The sequence below is a fragment of the Chroicocephalus ridibundus genome, chromosome 5 (genome assembly GCF_963924245.1).
Source record: "Chroicocephalus ridibundus chromosome 5, bChrRid1.1, whole genome shotgun sequence".
Taxonomy (NCBI): domain Eukaryota; kingdom Metazoa; phylum Chordata; class Aves; order Charadriiformes; family Laridae; genus Chroicocephalus; species Chroicocephalus ridibundus.
Window position 1 is genome coordinate 35214768 of NC_086288.1, and position 22285 is coordinate 35237052.

General features: G+C 36.7%; 1 protein-coding gene across 9 annotated transcripts in view; it reads left to right on the forward strand.

The window, feature by feature from the left end:
* Positions 1 to 22285, forward strand: part of ARFIP1 (ADP ribosylation factor interacting protein 1) — a 50377-nt gene that overhangs the window by 25210 nt on the left and 2882 nt on the right. For 3 of the 9 annotated variants that reach the window (XM_063336484.1, XM_063336490.1, XM_063336483.1), the window contains 4 exons: positions 3139 to 3360; positions 6805 to 6962; positions 9998 to 10172; positions 18444 to 20708. In XM_063336484.1, coding sequence (XP_063192554.1) covers positions 3139 to 3360; positions 6805 to 6962; positions 9998 to 10172; positions 18444 to 18599 — 711 coding nt within the window. In that variant the 3' untranslated portion in view covers positions 18600 to 20708. Of the gene's footprint in view, positions 1 to 3138; positions 3361 to 6804; positions 6963 to 9997; positions 10173 to 18443; positions 20711 to 22285 lie in introns of those variants that run through there. The other 6 variants (XM_063336486.1, XM_063336487.1, XR_010071294.1 and 3 more) reach the window with 5 other exon arrangements.

A 22285-nucleotide genomic window follows, 5' to 3' on the forward strand; every position in this document is an offset into this window, starting at 1 on the left:
CATAGGCTACATAAAAAAAGCATATTTGATTTGATTAAGGAGAGTGTTTCAGTTTGTGGACATACTGGCTTGCTTTGGTTCCCTTTAGGAACATCGTGGGAAGAGGCCTCCTCCTTGTAATAGCTAACTGATCATAGGTTAGAAGATGGAGGGGGGGAAAAAAAAAGGGCAGGAGTAAATGGTTAGTGGAGGCAAGTCAACAGTTGAATCCCTCTAAGCTGAAAGCCATGCTCTTCAATGTACCGGACATTGATGTGCAAGTGGAGTTTGGTGGTGAAACTTGCTGTTAGGAAGCTGTTTAGGAATCTCACACGAGTTGTTCCTCTGTCACTGTGTCTGTATCAGGAGTTGTCAAATCCAAATTATTGGATGTGTTCAGAAGTCATACCCATCTGTGAAGAGATGATGAAGTATGCCTTCATGTAGTTCAAGTACCTCGCTTTTTGTCTTGTATGCATTTTGGTGAATAAGACAATTGCTGTTGTTATCCCCCACTTTTATTTCTGTTTTAAGAAACCGTTTCCAATTGAAAAATCACAGGAAGCTGTTCTTCTTTCTAGCCTAACCATGAATTTCTGTAGACTGTTTAACTTTTCTCTGTAACTTCGAATTCAATAAGATTGTTCTGTTGCCTTTGCAACTACTGTCACTCTTCTCTCTCCAGTCTTATGCTCCCTAGTAAGCATGAGTTAGTGTAAAAAAAAAAAAATTTACCTGTCTTTTCATATCTAGTGGCAAGAGCTTTTTCTGTTCTTTCCCCTTCCCTTGCCTCCCCTGCCTTTGCATGAGAAAGGCATTTTTAGTTTAGCAAGAAGACATAGGCACAAGAAAGTCATGACTCCTCTTGACTTTCAGCAATTATAATAAAAAGCTTATCTTTTTCGTTTACATTCAACTTCTTAAACTTTGAGGGGAAAAAAACCCCAATATACCTGTTTTACAAGCCTGTCTTTAATACCAGGCTACTAGTAGGACTTTTATTTCTGAGACATGTCCAGTAATGTCTCTGTTCATCTTTTAAAATATGCCATTTGAAATAGATCTTGCTTAAATGTATTTTTGGTGGGTTTTTTCCATTGAGACTTGCTTTTCTTGAACTTTGCCTTGCACAACTTCTTGAGGAATGTGGCCTTATTCAGGACAGTGTTCTTTACAGGTAGTCTTTTAGAATGAAGCAAAATGGAATTAATGTGTGGAATTCTCTGTTTGCTAGTGAGAATATACAGCAACTTGTGCGTGCTAGTCCACTTAACCAGAAAGTTAGATAGAAATAGAAAGTGCATCTTCTTTCTCAATTATTCTTGTTCAGTCCCAGTGTTCAACTTCAGTTACATCTCATTTAACAAAGTATGCAACGTAAGTCTTTCAAATTACTAGTTTTTACTCACTTGTCACTCCTGGATTTTTTTAGGTGATAAAAAACTCCTTGGTTGCAAATAATTCATTCTTCTGTAATTTATTCTTGATTCCAAAAACTTTGCCTTCCACAATTCAGATTTTTCTCCTGCATTTCCATAGTTGCGTGTCTCACCTTTTTTGGAAAATATCCAAAATTTGTCCATCAGTTCCATAGTTCCTAGTGAAATTCTTATTCATGCTCTGATCACACTCATTGCTAAGCTGTATGTTGCAATTTCTGTTGCAGACTTTGGTAGTAAAGTTGTATTCTGTGTTGATATGATTTGTTATGCTCTCCCAAATTTCTGATTCTTGACAAATGTCTCCCCGATTAGCTGTGGTCTTTCTTATTAACTGGTTGAATCTAATGAAGTAGTCCAAATAGTCTGTACCTTCCAATCTGAGGCTTATGAGTTATGACCTGATCATTCTTGAGTCTTTCCTGTGTTTGTCTATTAAATTTAGAAAGGAAATAAAAGTTCTAGCATCTTAAATGTGTATGTCCTTTGGACATTTTAAGACTGGATTAAACTGAAGTCCTTGAATTTGGAAACCCTGGGAAATCCAGTGATGTAATGTATTTGGGGAATGTGATATAAGATAGGCTTGGGCATTATTTCACCTAACAAAATAGCAGCTTTGCACTTAGTTTAAGTCCCTTCAGAGTAGTTGTGGCCTTGACGACTAACTTAGTTTCCTTGTAATTCTGTTTCTAGCAGTAATTCTTCATATGTGTAACTTGGTTATCGCTTCACCTTGTGGGATCACAGATGAACTTCAAGTAATTTACTGTAACAGTAAATAATTCCTGCTTTCCATAGAGAAACTGTATGGCTTTTGCCACACATCTGGTTTACAAATGGCTTCTCCTGTGTCTCAGTGAGGGGAAACCCAAATGTGTGTCTTGGGAGGCTCACTGACAAGTTAGGCTCAAATCTCTGGCAGAAAAGGTGTCACAGATATAAGGGGAATGTGTTAGCAGCCTCAGCTGTCACAGCCATTGGCTGGGTGAAAGTGTCTACAGCCTTGTAAGAAGAGCACATTTTCTGCTCACTGTGTTAATGCAAATTTGTCAAAAATTTGTCTTGTAAGAGAAAAGAAATATTAAGTCTTTCTGAGACAATCATCTCCATTTTATAGATGTGTAAATAATGAGAAACGTATTTTAATAGCTTTATGGATTTCTCAGTAGGAGTTCCCAGTTTCCTAGTCAGCTTTAAAAAACATGCTGAAAAAAACCATGCTCTTTACCGTCCACCCTTAAATAAACTCCTGAAATAACATTTTTGGAAAACGTAACATAGATGATCTGGAATTGAAAGGTTGGTAGACAAAGCCCAAAAGATTACTAACTAGATATTTTTATGCAGAACTAGTGATACTCCCATTAACTGACTTCAATGCAGTGGGCTAAATTGCTTCTTTTAACTTAATGAGATTCACCAAACCTAAAAAGAGATAAGAGTTCTTTTACTTGAGAAACAATTAGTTATGCTCTTGATTTGCTAACTTGAATATTCATCTTAGTAGGAGTTGAGACTTGTCCAACTGTTCTTGCTGAGTCCTGATAAACTTCTAAAGAGTGTGTTGTTTTTTCAGTTTGTTGTGCAAACTTATATTGGGAGGGGTGATTGTGAAAGAATTGTATGTAATTATATGTCCCTTGAAGCTGAAAATGGGTGTATGCTGTGTTGTCTTGAATATACTTGATTCTTTATAATTTAAATTTTTTTTCCCCAGTGTACACGTCAGATCATCTCTGAAAAATTGGGTCGTGGCTCAAGAACAGTAGATCTGGAACTAGAAGCTCAGATAGATATATTGAGAGATAACAAAAAAAAGTACGAAAATATCTTGAAACTGGCACAGACGCTGTCCACACAACTCTTCCAGATGGTACATACCCAAAGGCAACTTGGAGATGCATTTGCTGACCTGAGTTTGAAATCATTGGAACTTCATGTAAGACTTTTATAGTGTTAAAAAATAAAATGGCAGAGATGAAGATAAGCCTAATTGACTCATGCAGGGTATACAGTAGTTAGCAGCTATTTTTCTAAACATTGTAGTTAACAACATATTAAAATGTTCTTTGTGTTAAAAGCTTATGTAATTCACTTAAAACTATAGGAAATAATTGAAATTACTGTAGTTCTTGTTGTTTCTTAAATGTTTGCTTTTAGTTAATGGTTGGACTCAAGAACTGACAACTTTCCTTTGTATAGAAGATACATTTTACTATCCATTATGCTTCTAATGAAATGTCATCAAAGTGTTCCAGAGTGTTACGTCATTTCAATTACAGGATGTCTTTGGGGAATAAGCCTGGGAGTAGGTAGAATAGGGCACATTACTTCACTTGTGCACATTGAATGTGAGTAAATTATTTTTCTGTAGGATATTTAAGCATTGAGATTTCATCTCAAAGTCCTTTTTTAATCAGAATTTTGCTACTAGTAGGACTAATCTGTATTCTTGTGTTGTTTAGAGTTTCTGAGCAAAAGAGGCAATCTTTAGATACCTGTGTTTGGGTTGCTATGATTCCTTGGTTTAGAAGTTTATGTAGCACTGGCACTTTTTGTTGCTGATAATAAATCTGTCTGCAGTAAAGAGAGAGAAAGTAAATGTTGCTTACAGAACACAGGAGCTGGCTTGTTCCTACACTGGTTGTTCTGTACTTCCAAAGTTAAAGCAATTTGATACTGCTACTGTTCTTTTAGAAAAACAGTACTAAGGGGCTTAATGATTCCTTAAAACATAGCAGCTGAAACAGCCCAAATTACCTTTGCGAGTATTAAACTTTAAACCTCTGTTTATTTTTCCCTTTTCATGATTTTCTATTCCCATTGAGGAAGGAGGAGGTGGAGTTCATGCTTGCATGGAGGAAACCTAACTGATAGCTAGCTGAAAAAATTTGAGACTCCTGCACTGGAGTACAGGAATTCTTAATATTACAGCGTGACAGATGCAAATCTGTGGAAGTAGAGCATTTCTAGCAGATAAAGAATTAAGTAATCTGCTAAAAGGAGTCTGTTTTGATGATCAGTTTACTCTGACACAAATATGGGCATGTGGTTTGTGTCAGAACTTAGTGATGGTTATGAAGTATGTGCTGAAGCTGGATGTTTCTTCTGAAACTTGGATTAAATCTGGCATCATGCTCTTGTCTAATGAATGCTGGGGTTTTTTCCATGAATAGCTTGTAACTTCTAATGGGAATACTGTTCTTCCAGGTTCTTTCAGCATCTTGTACTGGTCTTGGAATTTGTTTTCAGTCATTCATCTCTTGTGTAGATTATTGAATGGGGCTCTTGATGCAAATCAAATAAAGGTTTCTGCTGCTGTAATAAAAGTTATCTAACCTTTGCCTCTTGGAGACTTGCCTGATGTTTGTCTCTTTCCTCTTTGTGTTTTCCCTTTGTTTAACCTGTACTGTATTACCGTCTGTAGCCTGGCCTATTCTTGGATGTTTGGTTAGCATTGTTGCCTCTAAAACTTGTGCAAGACTAAAAGTAAAATTCCTGGACAGTTAGTCTTTAATGTTTAATATGATAACAGTATATAAATTTAAAAAACCCAAAAACAAAACCAACACCACTTCTTAAGGTAATATTTCCTATTTTCTACGTGTTAACAAAATGAGATCTTAATGTGGTATCTGCAGAGGTATTACTTAATGTGAATGTTTTGCTGTTTCTCTCTTGGATACAAAGATAACTCCTGGTTCCAGGCTCATGTGCCTCTAATTATATAGAGAGATGAATTCCAATTTTAATTGACCTGTGCGTAGAGTATGAACTGAGTGTAAACTCTTGATAGAGGAAGGATTTCCTGGCTGTTTCTTAAGAGGTATCTGCAGAGGTCATGGACAAAACTCAAAAGTTTTTATATGAAACTGCATGAACCAGTAGAAGGACAGTTTTGGCGGCTAGCATGCTTCTTAGTACTGCAGGCCCCTGCAGTCCCATCCTTCTTACCCTCTTCCTTTGGAGCTGGTGGTGTTGCTCATTTGAGTCTGTGGTGATCTGGGTCAGAGGACCAGATGGAAAACTAATTGCAGTCTTGCCTGCAGGAGGGAAAAGATGGGACTAAACACTGCTGAAAAGGGCAGTCCTACTGCTGTTGTCTCTGCCTGTATGCTCCTGCTTCTTCCCTGTACTAGTGCTTCTGTTACTGGCAATGTTAGAGCAAAACAACCTGAAAAAGACTTTATTTTTTGATTTCAGCAAGATCTGTAGTGATTTTTCTGGTTGCTTTTGCCACGCAAGCAGCTGTGCAAAGCAAAGGTGACAGATCTTTAGTGGTGTTTAGAGGGTTTACTCATAAAACTTGCCTGAAGTTCTCTTCCTTCTTTTCTTCTCCCTCAAATTGCTAATTTCCACTGCACCTCCTTTTCTAGGGGCTTCTTCCCTTACCATTGCCCATTACCCTTACTCTCATGAAGTTGTTAATCTGAAATATCATTTGGCTTTGATGTTTGTGTTCTAGACAGATGAAAGGAAACTGGGAGAATACAGCACTTCTGAGTCAGCTGTTGGCAGGGTGCAAGCCTAAAGACCAAGTTCCAAATATGAATCTACTGTGTTTTACAGCCATTACAACCAGAGATTGTACTCTTTTGTGAGAACTCCCATCTGCAAAACATGAAGATGCCATATGGATGACATAAATATAATAATTGGACTTGTTTGGCATCCATGTGTTAGGAAAATCTTTGCAGCCTTGGTCAGGGTTTACACTGCTCTTAATAAATACATGAAAAAACATATATCCAAATGTGACTGAAATGCCTTGGAAATAATTTTGCCCTTCTCCCTTTAAAATTTATAGCTGAGCTGCATTATCATTTTTATTTGCTATCCATTATAGTGTTCCGCTTTTCAGTTATTTACAATCTATCAAACTATGGTAGATGTTGGAGGTTTTTTGCAGTGCTGTTTTCCAGAATGTGAGAATAAAACTTAATAGCTAATTAATGTTGTATGCCCTTGTGAATTCAGTTATATTACTGTATTTAATGTAGTGGTGTCTGTTGGTATTAAAGCATTACCTAGACAACCACATGAGAGATGCTGGATTAAAACCCTGCTGAATGACAATGTAAAGATTACATTAGCACTTACTTTTAAGTAACATTCAAGACTTCAACTGCAAAAAAAGATCACATTATAAAGTAGGACTTAAGATGTGTGGTAACAATTGTAAAACATGTTTTACTGATGTTAGATTTCATAAAAACTGTGAACTGAATATTGTATTGAAATCATGTCTGTTTAACCACAAGCATACCCAAACAGAAGTGACAGAACTTCCACATCTGTGCGTTTGTATTTTTTTTATAGTTGCTGATGAATGTTATGATTTTAAATGATCTACAGTTTTGTTTTCTCTGCTTTGTCTTTGTAGGAGGAGTTTGGCTACAATGCAGAGACGCAGAAACTTTTAGCTAAAAATGGAGAAACTCTTCTTGGGGCTATTAACTTTTTTATTGCCAGTGTGAATACACTGGTGAATAAAACAATTGAGGATACACTATTGACTGTGAAACAGTATGAAAGTGCCAGGTAGCTATTCTATGTCTAGCTATTTTCATTACAAACTAATGTTCAGGAAACAGGCTTTGTACCAGACTTTTGTACGCTAGTCCTTGTATTTGCGTGACTAATCTGTCAAGTATAACACAACTCCGGTATAATTAGGATTTACAGTTAACTGCCTTATTGCATGTATCTTCACATGTTTTATAAATGCTCTGTTGTAGACTCAATTTTACTTGTTAGTTCTATGTCTAAGAGTAATTATAGCTATTTTTTTCCTGTGTGCTGGATTAAGGTGGCTTTCTAAGTAATGTGACAGTGCAAGATTAACCCTTTAATTTAGCTACATTGTAATAGGTGAAATAATTTTTGATTGAAAAATGTTTAATCATGTGCTTATGTTGATGTACCATGTGTAATTCACACTCAGTTTTTATGCAGAAGTTGCAGGCATGGTCAGAAGGGGGAACATAGAAAAAGAAATGTCTTTGAGTGAATAAAATCTAGCAGTAGATAATGGGTTTCCTGCCCTGGAGAAGATTACTTTTGGATATGGCATAGTACTCTAAAGCCAGGTTCCCTTCTCCTGCTAGGGTTTGGACTTTTGGTCCTTTCTGATGCTTTGTTCCATTCTGACTTTCTTTTACTTAATAGGATAAAGTGTGTTTCTTTTAATTTGCCAAAGGATGTAGTTTATGCATGTTATTTTTTTGTGATTTTGATCAAAAATTGCAAAATGCTTGAGTTTTGAAGTTCTTTCCTCCCCTTTTTTTCCCTGTCGTTCTGTTCTAATGCTTTATCTGTAAGCAAACAGTAAGCTATTGTTTTTATATTTAGGTAAACTTTCAAAAGGCATGAAAGGCAGAATTAATCTGGATTGCTTTTTTTTATATTAAAGTATTAAAAAAAAAAACAAACCCAAAACGGTTTACACATTTTCCAGGTATCCCCTTGAAAATTCATATAAAATACATCAGCTAACATCGTTCTTGCCAGTCACTTTCAATTTATGGCTCTTCCCTCCTAAAATACCTTAATTATTTTCCCTTTTTGTTCTTTACAGACATCAAGTATTTTGCCATTTCAATAAGGCAAATAAATTACAAAGGTTCTTTGCTTACATAGCCAGTCTATCATTTTGGAATGTGAAAGTAGGTCACATTTATTCCTGTGCCTCTTCTTCCCTGTCCCCAGTTGCACTCCAACATTCCCCTCTTCTATCAACTATGTATTGGTTTGTTTCCTTTTTGGAATTAAGTCATAAATTATTTAAATAAAGCCTGAATCATAGTGACAACATGAATCAGGAAGTGCCCTGTGAATATTATAATTCCTTTTACTTCTGAAAATGTTATATTTTATTTTGGGGCAGTCATACCACCAACTGAAAAATTGTGTTTATAACCAGGTTTTAATCCTGATTTTTTTTTTCTCCCCAATTTTAGAAATGTCTGAGGCAGTATTTTTGAAAAGCCAGGAATAGGTTGGTTTGCTCCATTAAAATTGGTGGCTATCGCATGCTGAGATGCTAAGTTCCATTATTTGAAAACTACAAAGAGGTGTGGAAGGAAGAGTGAGGCTTTGGGCAGGTCTGCCTGTGACCCTGCAGTGATTTCTGGCTATTGTCTCTTGCTTTACCTGGTCAAGTGCTAGGTGGCTGTGAACAAAGGAGCAGAGCACATCTTGTGTAAGAGGAGGAAGAAAAAAGTTAGAGGTTGTTACAACATTTGTCTTATCCACTTGCAATAATGTTTTTAAATATAAAAATAGTTTATCTGGCAAGGATCCAGTGTTCAGTAGACTTGTATGTAACACTGGAAAGCAGAAGATTGATTTAGTGATATAATCTTTAAACTACTAACATTCCATAGGTGCTTTTCCAACTTATGTTATATGCTGATGAATAGAAAGCTTAACTTAAACTTTCTTGGGAAAAAAAAAGCCAAACCAACAACAATCAACCAGTAATGTTTTTGAAGACAAAACTGAATATTCAAACTTAATTCTGTATTAAAAATAATTTTAAGACATTTTGATTTATTCCATTAAAACAAGTAAGAAGGTATGACTAGATCATCTCTATTCATGTAATAAAATGGTACAGTCTAATATAGAAGGATATCAAGGAGGTTTATAACTTTTTTTTTAATCAATAGTGGTATATGAAGACTAGCTGGTTCAATTAAAATGTTGTCAGGTATCTGCAGGCAAGAGCCTATACCATAACATAAATTCTCTTTCTGCTAGCAGTATCCATGATAGATAATTTGGAGAGAACAAGAGTAAATTAAAAAGTAGTTTTCGTCTGTCATATCTAGTCATGAGATAGATATCTTTGGTGCAGAGTTAGTTTAAATACTTATGTATCTGTTAGTCTTAACCTTCTGTCTTTCTCTTGCCTTTTCTCCTTCAGTGGTGGTATTGATCCAGAGAGTCTGACTTCCCTAGGAAAATAAGATAGGCCCTCAACAGACTATAAATAATGCATCATCTTTTTTTTTCAGCCTGTTTATCCATAGGACAGACAAGTTCTTGTAAAACTACTTGTGGAAGAACTGTAAAACTGTTCCAATTAATGCATACAGAGAAGCCTAGAGCATGCTGAAAAAGCCATAGGACAGAGTTTAGTAAAAGTGAGCCATTGCTCAAACATCTGCTTAAAGGAGACATCCTGCTCTTGGTGCTTCTCTTGCTCTCAACACAAACTCTTCACTGAAATGATTCAAAAGTAGAAGAATCACCTGAAAATAAATTTACTAGCTATATCTGGGTTAGTAAGCTGAGATGTCCCAGGAGAGGTTCTGACTACCAAAGCCAGCACAAAACAGAGGGTTGGGAGCATGTGGCTGAGACAGGAACAGAAGTGGGGGCTACTTGTTGAGGCAGCTTTATACAGTGTGCTTATGGGTGATTTTGTTGATGAGTAGGAGGAGGGGGGAAAAAACTTGCCTTTTATTTTTTCTATACTTGACTGTTTTGTTCATCTACTTGGCCCTGTATGTGAGGTCTGTTTTGAGACACTTTGCCTTTAGAATTTTTTTCCTCCTCCTCTTCCTTCTCAGGATTGAATATGATGCTTATCGAACAGACCTAGAAGAGCTGAATCTTGGCCCTCGTGATGCAAATACTCTGCCAAAGATTGAGCAATCACAACAATTGTTCCAAGTGCATAAAGAGAAATATGACAAAATGCGTAATGATGTATCTATCAAATTGAAATTTTTGGAAGAAAATAAGGTAAGCTACAGCTTCTGATGTTGTGTTTAGGAGTTTTGTCCTGTAAGTTTCTGCTTTGATAGAAATACTTCAGTTGTTAGATCTTAAAATATATCTTAATTTAGAAGTAGAGCGAGCAAAAAAAAAAGTTGAATTTTTTGAGTTCTTGCTGTATCACCAGAGGACAGACTTTTATAGTGGGCAGCCTGAAAAGTTCCTAATCAAGCTGCTGCAGCTACAAATGGCAAATACTATGGCAGTAAGTTTCATGTTGATATGGGAGGTTTCAAGTTTGGAAAAGCATTACTTTTCCAGTTTACCACATCTAATGGTTAAATGAGTCATATAACTACTGATTTAAAGTAAATGTTTGACAACACTGTCATGGAGGATATGCACAAAGAAAGTGAGAGAACTGTGAAGAGGCTTCTTCAAAATTAAGCTTTCTTTAATAACTTGAACTGAGAAATATAACTCTATAATTAATGCCTATATAGTTTCTTAATTCTAAACAGAGCTGCTTGTACTGTTGGTTTGAAATTGTTTCTTTTTCCCCATATGTGTTTATTCCAACCATACAATTTCATCTATACCCTCTTAAGGATGGGATTCCTAACCCTCTTATTCTGTCTACCAGGCAAAACTAGAATAGCCATACAGAACACACTATTAAACTGTGTTTTTTTGATAAACAAGTCATGCTAAATTATTTCTAATTAGATGTAAAAATGATGGTCCTTCAAGATATGATTTTCGTTCGTACTCATAGTAAATGAAATGGTTATAATCAGCTATTACTCTATTTCCTGTGACTTCAGAGGGAGGAAGATATTATCAAAACTTACATAAAAGGTAGTAGTTTGTCAGTTTGTCCGTGTCTAGCAGTGGATTAACATTTTCAGTATGGGTTAATATACTTTAAAGATCTGAATGTAGGTAACAACTGCCTGTCAGAGAATACGGGAGCGGCCCCAAATGACAACAGTAGCAAACTAGGCTCCTTGCATGGAAGGAGGAAACTTTAAGGGAAAATCGTGCGTACAAGCCAAATCAATTGAAACTGATTACTATTATGAATTCTTGAATATATTATCAGATATGCAGTTGCATCAGCTACTTAAAATTAAGATGAAAGGCAGGGAAGAAACATGAACTGTCAACAGATGAGAAGAAAAAAAGTGCAGAAAATAAAACCTTTTGTTTTCCAAAACAATATATGTTAAAAATGTAGCTGCTAAGCACTGTTACTTCATACAGGCATTTGCATCAGGGGTCTGGAGTCACATGGCCATTAAAAGCTAATGAGCCAGATCATCAGATGATTAAAAACTGGTATTGCCCTGACTTTCATTTCTTGCTGAACTTGTAGCCCATTAACTTTCAAATGTAAAAAATCCCCATGAAATTAATTTTCTGGAATACACTGAAGTCTAATGCAAATGCTGATACTTATGCTTAAATTAGAAAATGCTCTTAAGAACTGAGTTTAAAACTATGCTAGATTGAAAACGGGTATGCTGAAGGTGTCTCCTCCCCCCCGCTTTGTTTTTATCTTCTAGTAAATTGTTTGCCACTAATATAATGTACTTCTGTTGAAATTGTTTGATCCTTCCAGCTCATATCTCTACAGGAATTCTGATGCTTAAGTTCAAATTGGTTGAAAACCTGCTTCCTCTTGGTTTGCATTAACTATATATCAGACTGATCAATTTATATTTATACAGATAGGAAAGTTTTAGAGTGAAAGAATTTTATTTCCATTGTGTAAAAAAAAAAGTTTCCATATTTTTTTAAAAATTAGATAATTTATGGAACACGAATGAAGTTGTCTTCCTAGTGACGGTCTTGAATTAGATCAAGCATCCTGTTAGCAGTCACAGCCTACAAATTTTGTTTTCTGAAAGAGATTGTTTTTTCCTTCCTGCCTTTTCTTTTAGATTATACAGAGGAGACTTTTTTACTTGTTTAAGCCTTTTTATCACTGGTTGACATTTCTCAGTTTTGACACTGGAGATGTCAAAATACTTACTCAAGGGTGTATGTAGTTTTGTTCCCAAAAGCCATAGAAAGGACTTCCTTTACAGTCAAATATTGGCTTAAATATAATTATCTACTGAGAGCTTTACTCAGATAAGATTTACTTTGGTGTTTTCTATTTGTTGTATAGGATTCTCCATAGTAAACAATATGTAATCTTAATCCTAAAGCTTCATTTCAGAAGCACTTTTTTTTTCCATCTTGCATCTGTCTCTGATAGTTTTTGTTCTTCTGTTGCCCAGAATACTTACTGGGGTGTAGTGGGAGGCAGTGGTTACCTGAGAGATGATGTTCTTGCCAATCTGACATCTTTATTCCTTTTTGTGGTGTCAACCATTTTTATTTTTTTTAATTAATGTCAATGGAGGGAAGCTCTTGTGAGACCTCGTTCTTGTCCTGCAGCTAGTATTAAGAAATTGGAATGCACAATTGATTTGCTAGACAACTGTATAACCATTATAAACATTACTTTTAATTTTTAGCCGCATACAAAGTGTAAGTGACTGCTCTTAAGTCAATTACTACTTATATTTTAAAGGATTATTAACTCAATAAGTATAGGATTAGTAAGTATAGGATCTAGACTTTAATTTTAGTTAGATTTAATAATGTCAGATGTTCTACTTTTTCCCAAAGGTACATGATAATAATTGCTGTGATCCACCATAATTTAAGCATCTGTAAATATAGCATGTGCCTAATGTGAAGGAGAAGAAGGGCAGGAGGCAGAGCACAGTGGGTACAGCTGTACGAGTGTGTCTGTAACACAGCTGATTCATCTGTGGGAGTAGTGCACTGTGCAGGAGGAGGCTTAAACTGAAGACCTTATATGATGTTGAACTCCCAAGTGGAAGGGTGATTTTGATATTGTTAGGCTGTTACAGTAGTCCAGGGGAGGGAATTATACTGGTTATGCTGATACTATATCCTTAGTAACAGGAACTTGCTATTTTGTGTGTCTGTCCGCAGGACAGCATTGGTGCTGATTTAATAGGATGGGAGATCAAAATAAAGGAAGATCAGATAGACAAGATACTGGTTTTACTCAGCATTTCACAAAGGGCCTTTCTGTAGCAGGTTTTAGAAAGCCTGTGCTGTTGCAGGCTTATTGCATACAAGGCAAATGAGGGTTATATTTGAGCAGCTATAACAAGGCATGGCCTTGCCAGACGCACGTTACAGTGTACTAGAACATGCAAATCTCTAATCATCAACTTTATTAATAGGTATTGACATGGTGCCGAATCCAGATGTGGATTAATATTTGTTCTGAGTCTAATTAGAGAAGCCTTTTTAGGTAAGAAAATTGTATGGTAGCCATATTACTTTTTGTATCATAGATTGTAAACCTTTGGTCTTCATCCTGTATATATTGATACAGGATGTAGTACAGTGTAGTCTTGAGCTTAGTTGTTATTATCACTTCTGTGTTGAAAACAGAATTGTGTAATGAAACCTGGCCATAGCAAAGCAATTAAGCAATGTAGGGTTTAATTTTAGATTAGATAAAGCAGTTCATCATTATCTCCCAATAGATATGCTTTTACAGTCTAACCAATATTAAACATTTAAAAACAATAAACTGTATATTTTTTGCCTGACAAATTAATGTCAAAACAGAATCATGGATATTCTTTTGTAATTGTGCCTCCACTAGATGAACTCAGTTATATTGCCACTCAAAAGTTTTGTCCCGTATTTGGTTAAGTATGACATATGAGGAGAACAGGGGCAATCGGGAGGTGATTCAAGCTGTCACTGCAAAGGAACTATAAAGCCAGTTTAACTGTCTGGTGGGCTCCAGTTGGTCTGTGTTGCTGCAAATGTCACCGAACGACCATAATCTAGCTGGCCCTACGTTTAGGGGAGGGAAAGGCATCACGTGGGTGCAGTCCTTTTGTGCCTGTTCTCCTGGGTTCTAACGTTAATATTTCAGTTTAAAGCCCCCAAAGGTGCAGAGAGCTGAATTACAGTAAAGCTGGGATTGCAAGTTTCTCTCTGTTAAACCAAGATATACAATATTTCTATGCACTTTCATTATAGCATTTGATCTTGAAGTTAGAACTGATTTTTTTAATGTTGCTGCAAAATTATATTGGTGCTATCCCCAGGTGGTGGAGTTCTTCAGAAGTTTGTGGCATTGGGTAACGAGTATAAGAATAGCTGCAGTCAAAATCTGTAGCTTACAAATAGTTAATCTTTTTTTTTTCTATAAAGATGGCTTGTTCTTAGCTTTAAGATTTCTGCCACTGAAAAATATTTGAAAAGGTGTTGTCTTTTTGAGAAAGGAAAAAACTGTTTTTCATGTATGCACTTGAAAAATGTCAAATCTTTCTGTGTAAAGAAAGGAACTGAATGCACTTCTGCAAGTTGTACTTCAGGAGTTTGATGTTTAAATGCTTGCTTCTACAAATGAATGCAATGTGCAATCTAATGGAAACCTGTATGACATAAGTGTTTAAATCAAATAACTTCAAGTAAAGATAGCTAGGGGAAAGGATTATTATGGTTGTGAGGAGGTACAAACTGACAGAAACATTAGAATGGAGGTCGTCTTTTTGGTTGTTGAGATGGCTGAAACAATCTGAATGAGGAGGATGTAAAGTCTGTACTTACTCCACCATGGAAAATATGGTGTTCAGAGGCAGATGGGGGGAAGAAGACAATGTTTAAGTATTCAGAGGGAGGTGGGGGGAAGAAGACAATATTTAAAAAGAAATGAAATGTTAAGAGTGTCCAGAGGAAATATGACAAATCCAACCTACGGTATCTTCTCTATACGACACTCAAGCCATCTGTTTAGGGCATGCCCATTTTTTTTATGCTCATACACAAAGTTCAGTTTTGTTTTGAGACTTAAGTTTGCCAGGTCTATTACAGAGTGCTTATTCTGCTTGTAATTAGAAACAAATAGGTGTATGTAGCTAGTTAACAAGGAACAATGATTTTAAATGATGCTCAGCTGTAAAACATGATGGCTTTTTGACAGGCATGCTAGTCATACACTGGAACCTGTATTTTAGCAGCATACCATTAACATTCTTTGGTTGAAAGGTAAATCTTCAAATGCTCCTTTACTGGAATAGGTGCTACAGCTTAGTGCGCAAGAGTTGGCCTTTAGTGCTGTAGTCTGACAGTGATTCCAGGTTTTACTGAAAAAAAAAAAAAAAAAAGTGGTCCCTTCATCCTCTCTCCCCCTTCCTCCACATTGCCTTCTCTGTGTGCTTACTGAAGTGTTTTTGCAGCTGTGCAGAGAATCAGATTGGGGAACTGATCCAGGTTAAAGCAAATATGTTGTTGTCTGGTTAGTTTTAATCTAGATCTGTTCCCTGATCCAACTGACTACATAACTGCATGAATGTTTTGCCAACAGAGGGCTAAGGTGAAACATAGTGTGGAAGTAGGAATCAATGGCTGGATATGGGAGTGGGCAAAGCTGAGATTCTTTCATGGGAAAACTGGTGAGGTTTGTGCTTGTCTTTAAGTGAATACTCATCGACCAGTTCTTAGCTGTGATTGCAGGTGTTTTTGCAGTGGACATAAGGTGATGTGAGACGTTACAGCTTTTTCTCTTCCCTTAGCTGGCTGCTGCTTCATAGTAGAGCTCACAGTACAGCTTCCTTGTATAGTGTCAGACAGTTTAAGTGGTCTTTTTCTAGAAATTTAAAGTTACCTGAATGAAGCTATGGATAAGAAGATCCCACTATCACTTTTGGGATTCATTTAGCAATCGGTTTCTGAAGGAGGAGAGCAGAAGTTGCAATACCTTGAACCTCTGCAACCAGTTTGATAGCGATCATGAAATTTACACCACAATGAGGTAGCTCTGGCTTGGGGATAGAACCTCATACAATGAGGTAGCTCTGGTAGTTCAAAAAACCCCACCAAAACAAAGCATATTCTTTCAGTCCAAATCATCTGCCTCTACATTGTCAATTCCTGCCTCTGTGTGTGTGCACACATATTAAACCCTAGGCCTTACTGAATTTATAGAATTATTAGAAGACTTCAGGGCAGTTCACAAAAGCTTTGTGTTAAAAGCTGCCCTAAGAAAATGCCAAATTTGGCCTCAAATTGATGAACTTGGGTTGGGAGGGTGGATTAATTACCCTTGTTTTATTTGAGTTCCTATAAACAGAATAGAACTCTTGTAGCACTTTAACAGTGTGCTAGAACTAGCTTGGACTGTAAGAGGCCATCTGAAAGAGGCCATCTTTTGTGACTCTGAGAAGCTGAACTATATATTTGTTGAACAAGTGTAGTTAGTTATATTCTAATCTCCTAAATATTAAAATGTCTGTACTTTGTTAATTTAGTGAAGTCTTCTATTGTAAATGAAAAAAACCCAACTGTGCACTGCAGACTCCTTTCTAACTATATCCGCCTCTCTCATCCTTCTTCTTGGAGAGCCTTTTGATGGAAAAACCTACCATTTTATACTGTTAGTGAGGCAAAAGGCCTATTATTTCACATGTATTAAGTTTAAATTAGCCTGAATTATTAGGGGAGAAAACACAGGAATACCAGTTTTCAAATTGTCAGAGTGACTTAGACCAAAATTTGGGTTACCAAAGAGGGGTTATCACTTAAATAGGTGAGTTTTCCTTATTTTTCTGATTCTTCTCCCCATTCCATTGGGAATGGGGAGAAGTGAGCAAGTATGGTTCTAGTTGCAGGCTGGGGTTAAACCACAACAGTAGGATATTAAGGTCTGTACAGCCATCAGTTTATGGGCAAAACTTAATTAGTGAAATGACACTATTCAGTAGAAAAAAAATGAATTGTTGTATACTCAAAAGAAATTTTAACTTTTAGTGCTGAAACTTTTATATACACCTGTGTGCTTGCACGCACATGCGCACATGGTCAGTTCTTTGATTCTCAGAGTATTTTATTTTAAAAGTATATTATTACATTTCTGTGTAATAGTGTAATAGCGTAAATGTTACTCTTCTAGTGTAATAGCACATCTATTAGATCTTGGTTTTTTATTTTGAGATCCTTTCTTAAATGAAGGCAATAAAGTATCTCTGTATTGAGTTGCATGCATTTCAGAAAAGCATGTTAGCCAAATAACCTGTTAAAACAGGCATGGCCAACTGGTAGGCATAGGCCAAACCTGGCCCAAGGACAGTTTTGCTTCCTAGCATGGCAGGAGCAGCCTTTCCCTTGTGGATTGTGCTGACAGACGGGGCGATGATCCAAAATTTGAATAGAGAAAGCTAAATCTGCTGCCTGCCACATCTTTCCTTTGGGCTCAGTCAGCCGTCCTGTTCCTCTGTTCTCGTCTGTGTTGGCTAAATGCTGTTGGACTCAAGGTCTCGTAGGCTGAAAGCAGGCACAGGGCCACCACCTTAGGGGTTTGGGCTCTGACACAAGAGTTAAGGTTGTTCTGGGCTGAGAGTACACTGAAGAACAAAAAGGACAGGTTTTGGCTGCAGGAGAAACTGGGCAGATACCTTTTCCTGCATGCTACTGTTCAACATTCACAACTTCAGGTTTACTGGTGTGCTAGGATGAAAATATTACATTTGTTTAACTGTAACTTCATCAGCACTATGGCTTGTCGTCATACACTAGACTAGAAGAGAAAAACAGTGATGCTCTCTAGCCTGCTCTTGTGCTCTTCTCCCCAGGTTTTGATACTGGTATGACCTGTGTGTTTCATGACTACTTTGCACAAATGTTATAGTCAAGATATTGACCAAGTGCTGTAAATAATCCTGTGTTACAGGAGATGGGCAAGAAATATTGCTGGGAAAAGAACATCAGTTTCATTTGACTTAAGTATATGTGAGCTGGAAAAAAGCAACTCTCTGCAAGGAGGGTTCGGGGGGAGAGGCAATTAAATGAACTGTATACTTAGATAATGCATTTGTCATGTACTGTCTCAGGGAAGTCCGTTTAGCCTGTAGGTAGTTGTCTTAAACAGAGGTTTGGCATCTAATTTCAAGGAATCAAGTACTCATAATCAAGTGTTTGATATTTGATAACATTATGCTGTTTAGTGAATTGCTTTTGGTCCCTGTGTACTGAGTTGGCATTGACTGTTAAACATACTTTATGAAAGATCTAAATCACTTTAATGTTAAAGAATTTTGTATTTGCATTTTGTATTTGTATTTTTAAATTTTTATTAAATATACCTGTATGAAGTCTGAGCATCTCAAATATACCTATTTTTTTTTATAACTGGCTTGTGATGTTTTTAACATCTGCCTCCTCCTCTTAACCTATCTCTATTCTTGCCTGCAGGTTAAAGTATTGCACAATCAGCTTGTTCTGTTCCACAATGCCATTGCGGCATACTTTGCTGGGAATCAAAAGCAGCTTGAACAGACACTTAAACAGTTCCACATCAAATTGAAAACTCCTGGAGCAGATGCCCCATCCTGGCTTGAAGAACAGTAATCGGATCAGAGAAGAGGACCCAATGTTAACCTAAAATCTTTAAATCAGATTATAATTACAGGTTGGGGTTGAAGGACTGTTGTAGTGATTCTTGCACAAGACAGCTTTAACTTTTTTTTTTCCCCCTTTTTGTAATACTGTAAAACTGAATTTGGTGGGAAAGTGGGTGACTTTAAGGTAACCAAACATAATTTCTGTCATTTCAAATATATGCAGCACTCGTTTTGTATGTGAAGGTTGGTGGTTATTTCTGTAACTGGGATGGGGGAGGGAGGGGAAAGAGAACTTATTATAGATTTGCACTGACAAATGATGTTTGTGATTTCTGGTCATTTTGGTGGCTAGTCAAAATATTTCCAAAAGGAGGTTTACATGATTTGTACCAACATCTGGTATTTTATAGATGAATATAGAAAACATCTTTAGTAATTTTCATATGACTTTTAAAAAGGAGAGAGTTAAAAGACTATTTTGCAGATTAATAATATAAGGCCTATGTGCGATATCTGCGTATAAGGCAACAGTAGCAGATGGATCATTGACTAGTGGAATTTCAGCAAATGCCTTTTTAAAAGATGTACCTTTCCATCATAGGTTCAAAAAAAGAAAAACACTAAAGCGAGAATCACTGTCAGTCTGAGGCTTCTAAGCACACATTTTTGCTTTGCACCAAGTGGTTTGCTGAGTGAGGCCAACCATGCAATGTACTAATTTCATTTAAAATTTTACTTTCTCTATGAAACAAATACCGTACTAGCCTTAAATCACAGGTATGTGCCTTTTTATAAGATAATATTTTCCACCAGTGTACATAATCCAAGAACCCTTTCACATAATGGTTTGTCAGTTCCCAACAAGGGGAAGGAGACTGTGTAAATTCTGTTTCGTTTTACACTTAGAGCAAGTTAAAGCTTTAGTTAACCTCCATGGACAGGTATGGTTTTAAGTGAGGAAACCGGGCCAGTATGGTTTTTCTATTTAATTGAAAAGCATACTTTGGTAATGAGAGTAACATGGAGGATGCTTTTTTAATTTCTCCATCAATCGTGTAGTCCTTAAATGTAAAGTTCTGTGTCAATTTTATCATAGACATTTTAAATTCAATGTATTGGAGTCCTCATTTGCACGTGTTACATTGCTTTGTGTTCTGTTAAGTAAAATGAAATACATCAAATGTTATTTACAACAGTGTGGATTGTATGATTTATGTACTGTATGTTCAGTTGCCTTTCAGCTGACGTTCTTAAAGTTTTCAGTGCTTAACACAACTGTAATGTAACTGTAAATCAAACTTTTTAATCATTCCTCATTAAATTCTTGGCCTGACAGAGCTTTCTTTTATGTTTTTGTTCTGTCAGAATCTCTTGTAATAGTTCATTTATGTTCCCCAGAATGTATATCCTATGTGAATTTTGTATTCGTATTAAAGGTGTTTGCAGTCAAACTTCCTTGACTTGTGATGGTTAAGGGTAGAACCCAGCTTCTGCACTGAAAGCTTAGTCCTGTTTTTCCGAGTTCCCACCCCTGCCCAAGAATTTCTGGTAAAGCAGTAGTAGGTGGTAACATTGCTGTTCTATTTCAGGATGATTTAATATTGTGCAAGTTCAACATGAATGTAAACTCATTGTGAAACAAATCTTTCAGTATATATAATTCTTGACTTAAAGTTTTGAAGGAAGTTTACATTTACAACTTTTATGAAGCCATGGACTTCCACTGTCTGAATCTTGGCACACGTATGGTGTGATGGTGCAAGAAAGCAGTTAGCTGTGTCACTGCAGTTGAGCTAGGAAATGCAGATAGGAGCATTGTAGCAGGGATGAAGAATGCAAACCTATGGGCTCCAGTTGAAATACCAGCTTTCGGACCGCTATAGGAAAAGGATACATATGGAACATGTGTCATTGGTTTCTTTCTCAGATTCGTGTGTCTCCTGCTGAGGATAGTCCCTGCCCCGAAGGAACTGATCTGTCAGAAACGGTAAGAGTGAACTTGAATCTGAAATTGCTTTATGCAGGAATGGCCCATGTGGCATTGTGTAACCCTCAGACTTTTGCAATGGCTTAAAACAGCTGGAGTCTCTTCACCTGGAAGAAAAGGTTGGACAAGAGAGATTGCTTTCTAAAACCTGGGTATTGTTTAATACCAGGGAGAAGGAAGAATGACTTCCATTTTGCTCACCGAAGCAATTGTTCTAATTGATAGCCTCAATGAGGAGGGTTCTGTCTTCAGCTGATCGATAGGATGTTAAACTGATTGCCTTTTGTAGTACTTTAACTTTCTTTTTTTGCCCCCATTCAAATATATGTGCCTATGAAATAAGTCGAGCTCATGTCTTGTATTCAAAGTTAGCTCTTCAGATCTAACCAAATTTAGAAACTTTTGCTTCTGGAGATCATAAAAGGAAGACACTTCTGAAGTTTCTAATGGAAAGTAACTAGGGTTGTCAGTTTTTCTAACAAAAAGCTATACTAACAAAAAGTGTATTAACCTTAAGATTGTAATGCTGGCATTTATCTGGATAGGCAGTTGTCAGGGTGGATTTTTTTCATTTGTTTTAGGGGGCCATAGCCACCTAGTGGAGTCTTGTCTGTGAAAGATTTCATCTCTGTTGCAAGTTACCACATTAGTGTTTCTAGTCTTGTGTCAGGTTTCTCAGAAAGAAGAATTTAAAGTGGTTAATAGAGTTTCAGATATGCTGTTGTATTTGCTCTACCAAACTGAGATCCAGGGAGCTGTTTTGTTTCTCAGTGACCATCCTGTAAGTTATCTGCACTCCTGGCTTCTTTGAAACTTGTAGCTCCTGTTATTTTTGTTTGTGTGAGTTCTACGAACAGCTCTTCTGCTCTAAAAATGCTCTTTGGCGTACTTCATGCTTTGTCAAGCCCTTACAAAGAACATTTTGGGTTATAAGTGTATCTATAGTTATATTGAAGAGAGGTCTATGCAAGTAGAGTACAGTAACACGCCAGTATCGTTAAAGTTAACAGCTTGATACCAATCTTCTGGCAACTGGTTTTCCCAGCAACCTTATCTCTGTTCTGTCTCTGCTTCGAAAAATGATCAAAGTAATATAAAAGGAAAACTAAACGTTCCCCTCAACTCTGTTTTGAACTGAACTAGGGGCATGTTCAGTTTGTATTCTCTGCTTATCTGCTCTTGTTCCTTATTGTGGTGTTACAAGAATAATAAGGTATTATAATTACTTAGCATTCCTCATCTGCAATTATCTGTGGGTTGGTGGGGTTTTTTTAAGTCTGGCTATCTTTCCCATGCTGCATTCTTGATGTGGAGGTTGTACTAGTCAGAGACTTTTTTTAATTAGTCATTAATCTTTTCATATTTTCTGGTTGCCCCCACCCCAAACTTATGCAACTACTGGCAGCTAAGTTGTGTCAAACTGAAAGCTGATTTTTGTTATATTTTTTTTTATGAGAGGATCCACAGAGGACCTGACTGTTCCTTGGTTTATTTCTTTGTTCTCTTTGTTACTTGTCGTTGTTAGTAGCTCTTTGACATCTTTGTGTTCTTCCAGGTGTTTTGATATTAAAGCTAGTGGTGCATAGAAAGCACATTGCTGTCTGTGTGATGGTGCTCTCATTCATCTCGCTGCACCTATTCTCAACAAGGTCCTTTCTCTTAATTTTTGTCAGTCTTATATGGGAATGAAGTGGCCGGGTAGGTGG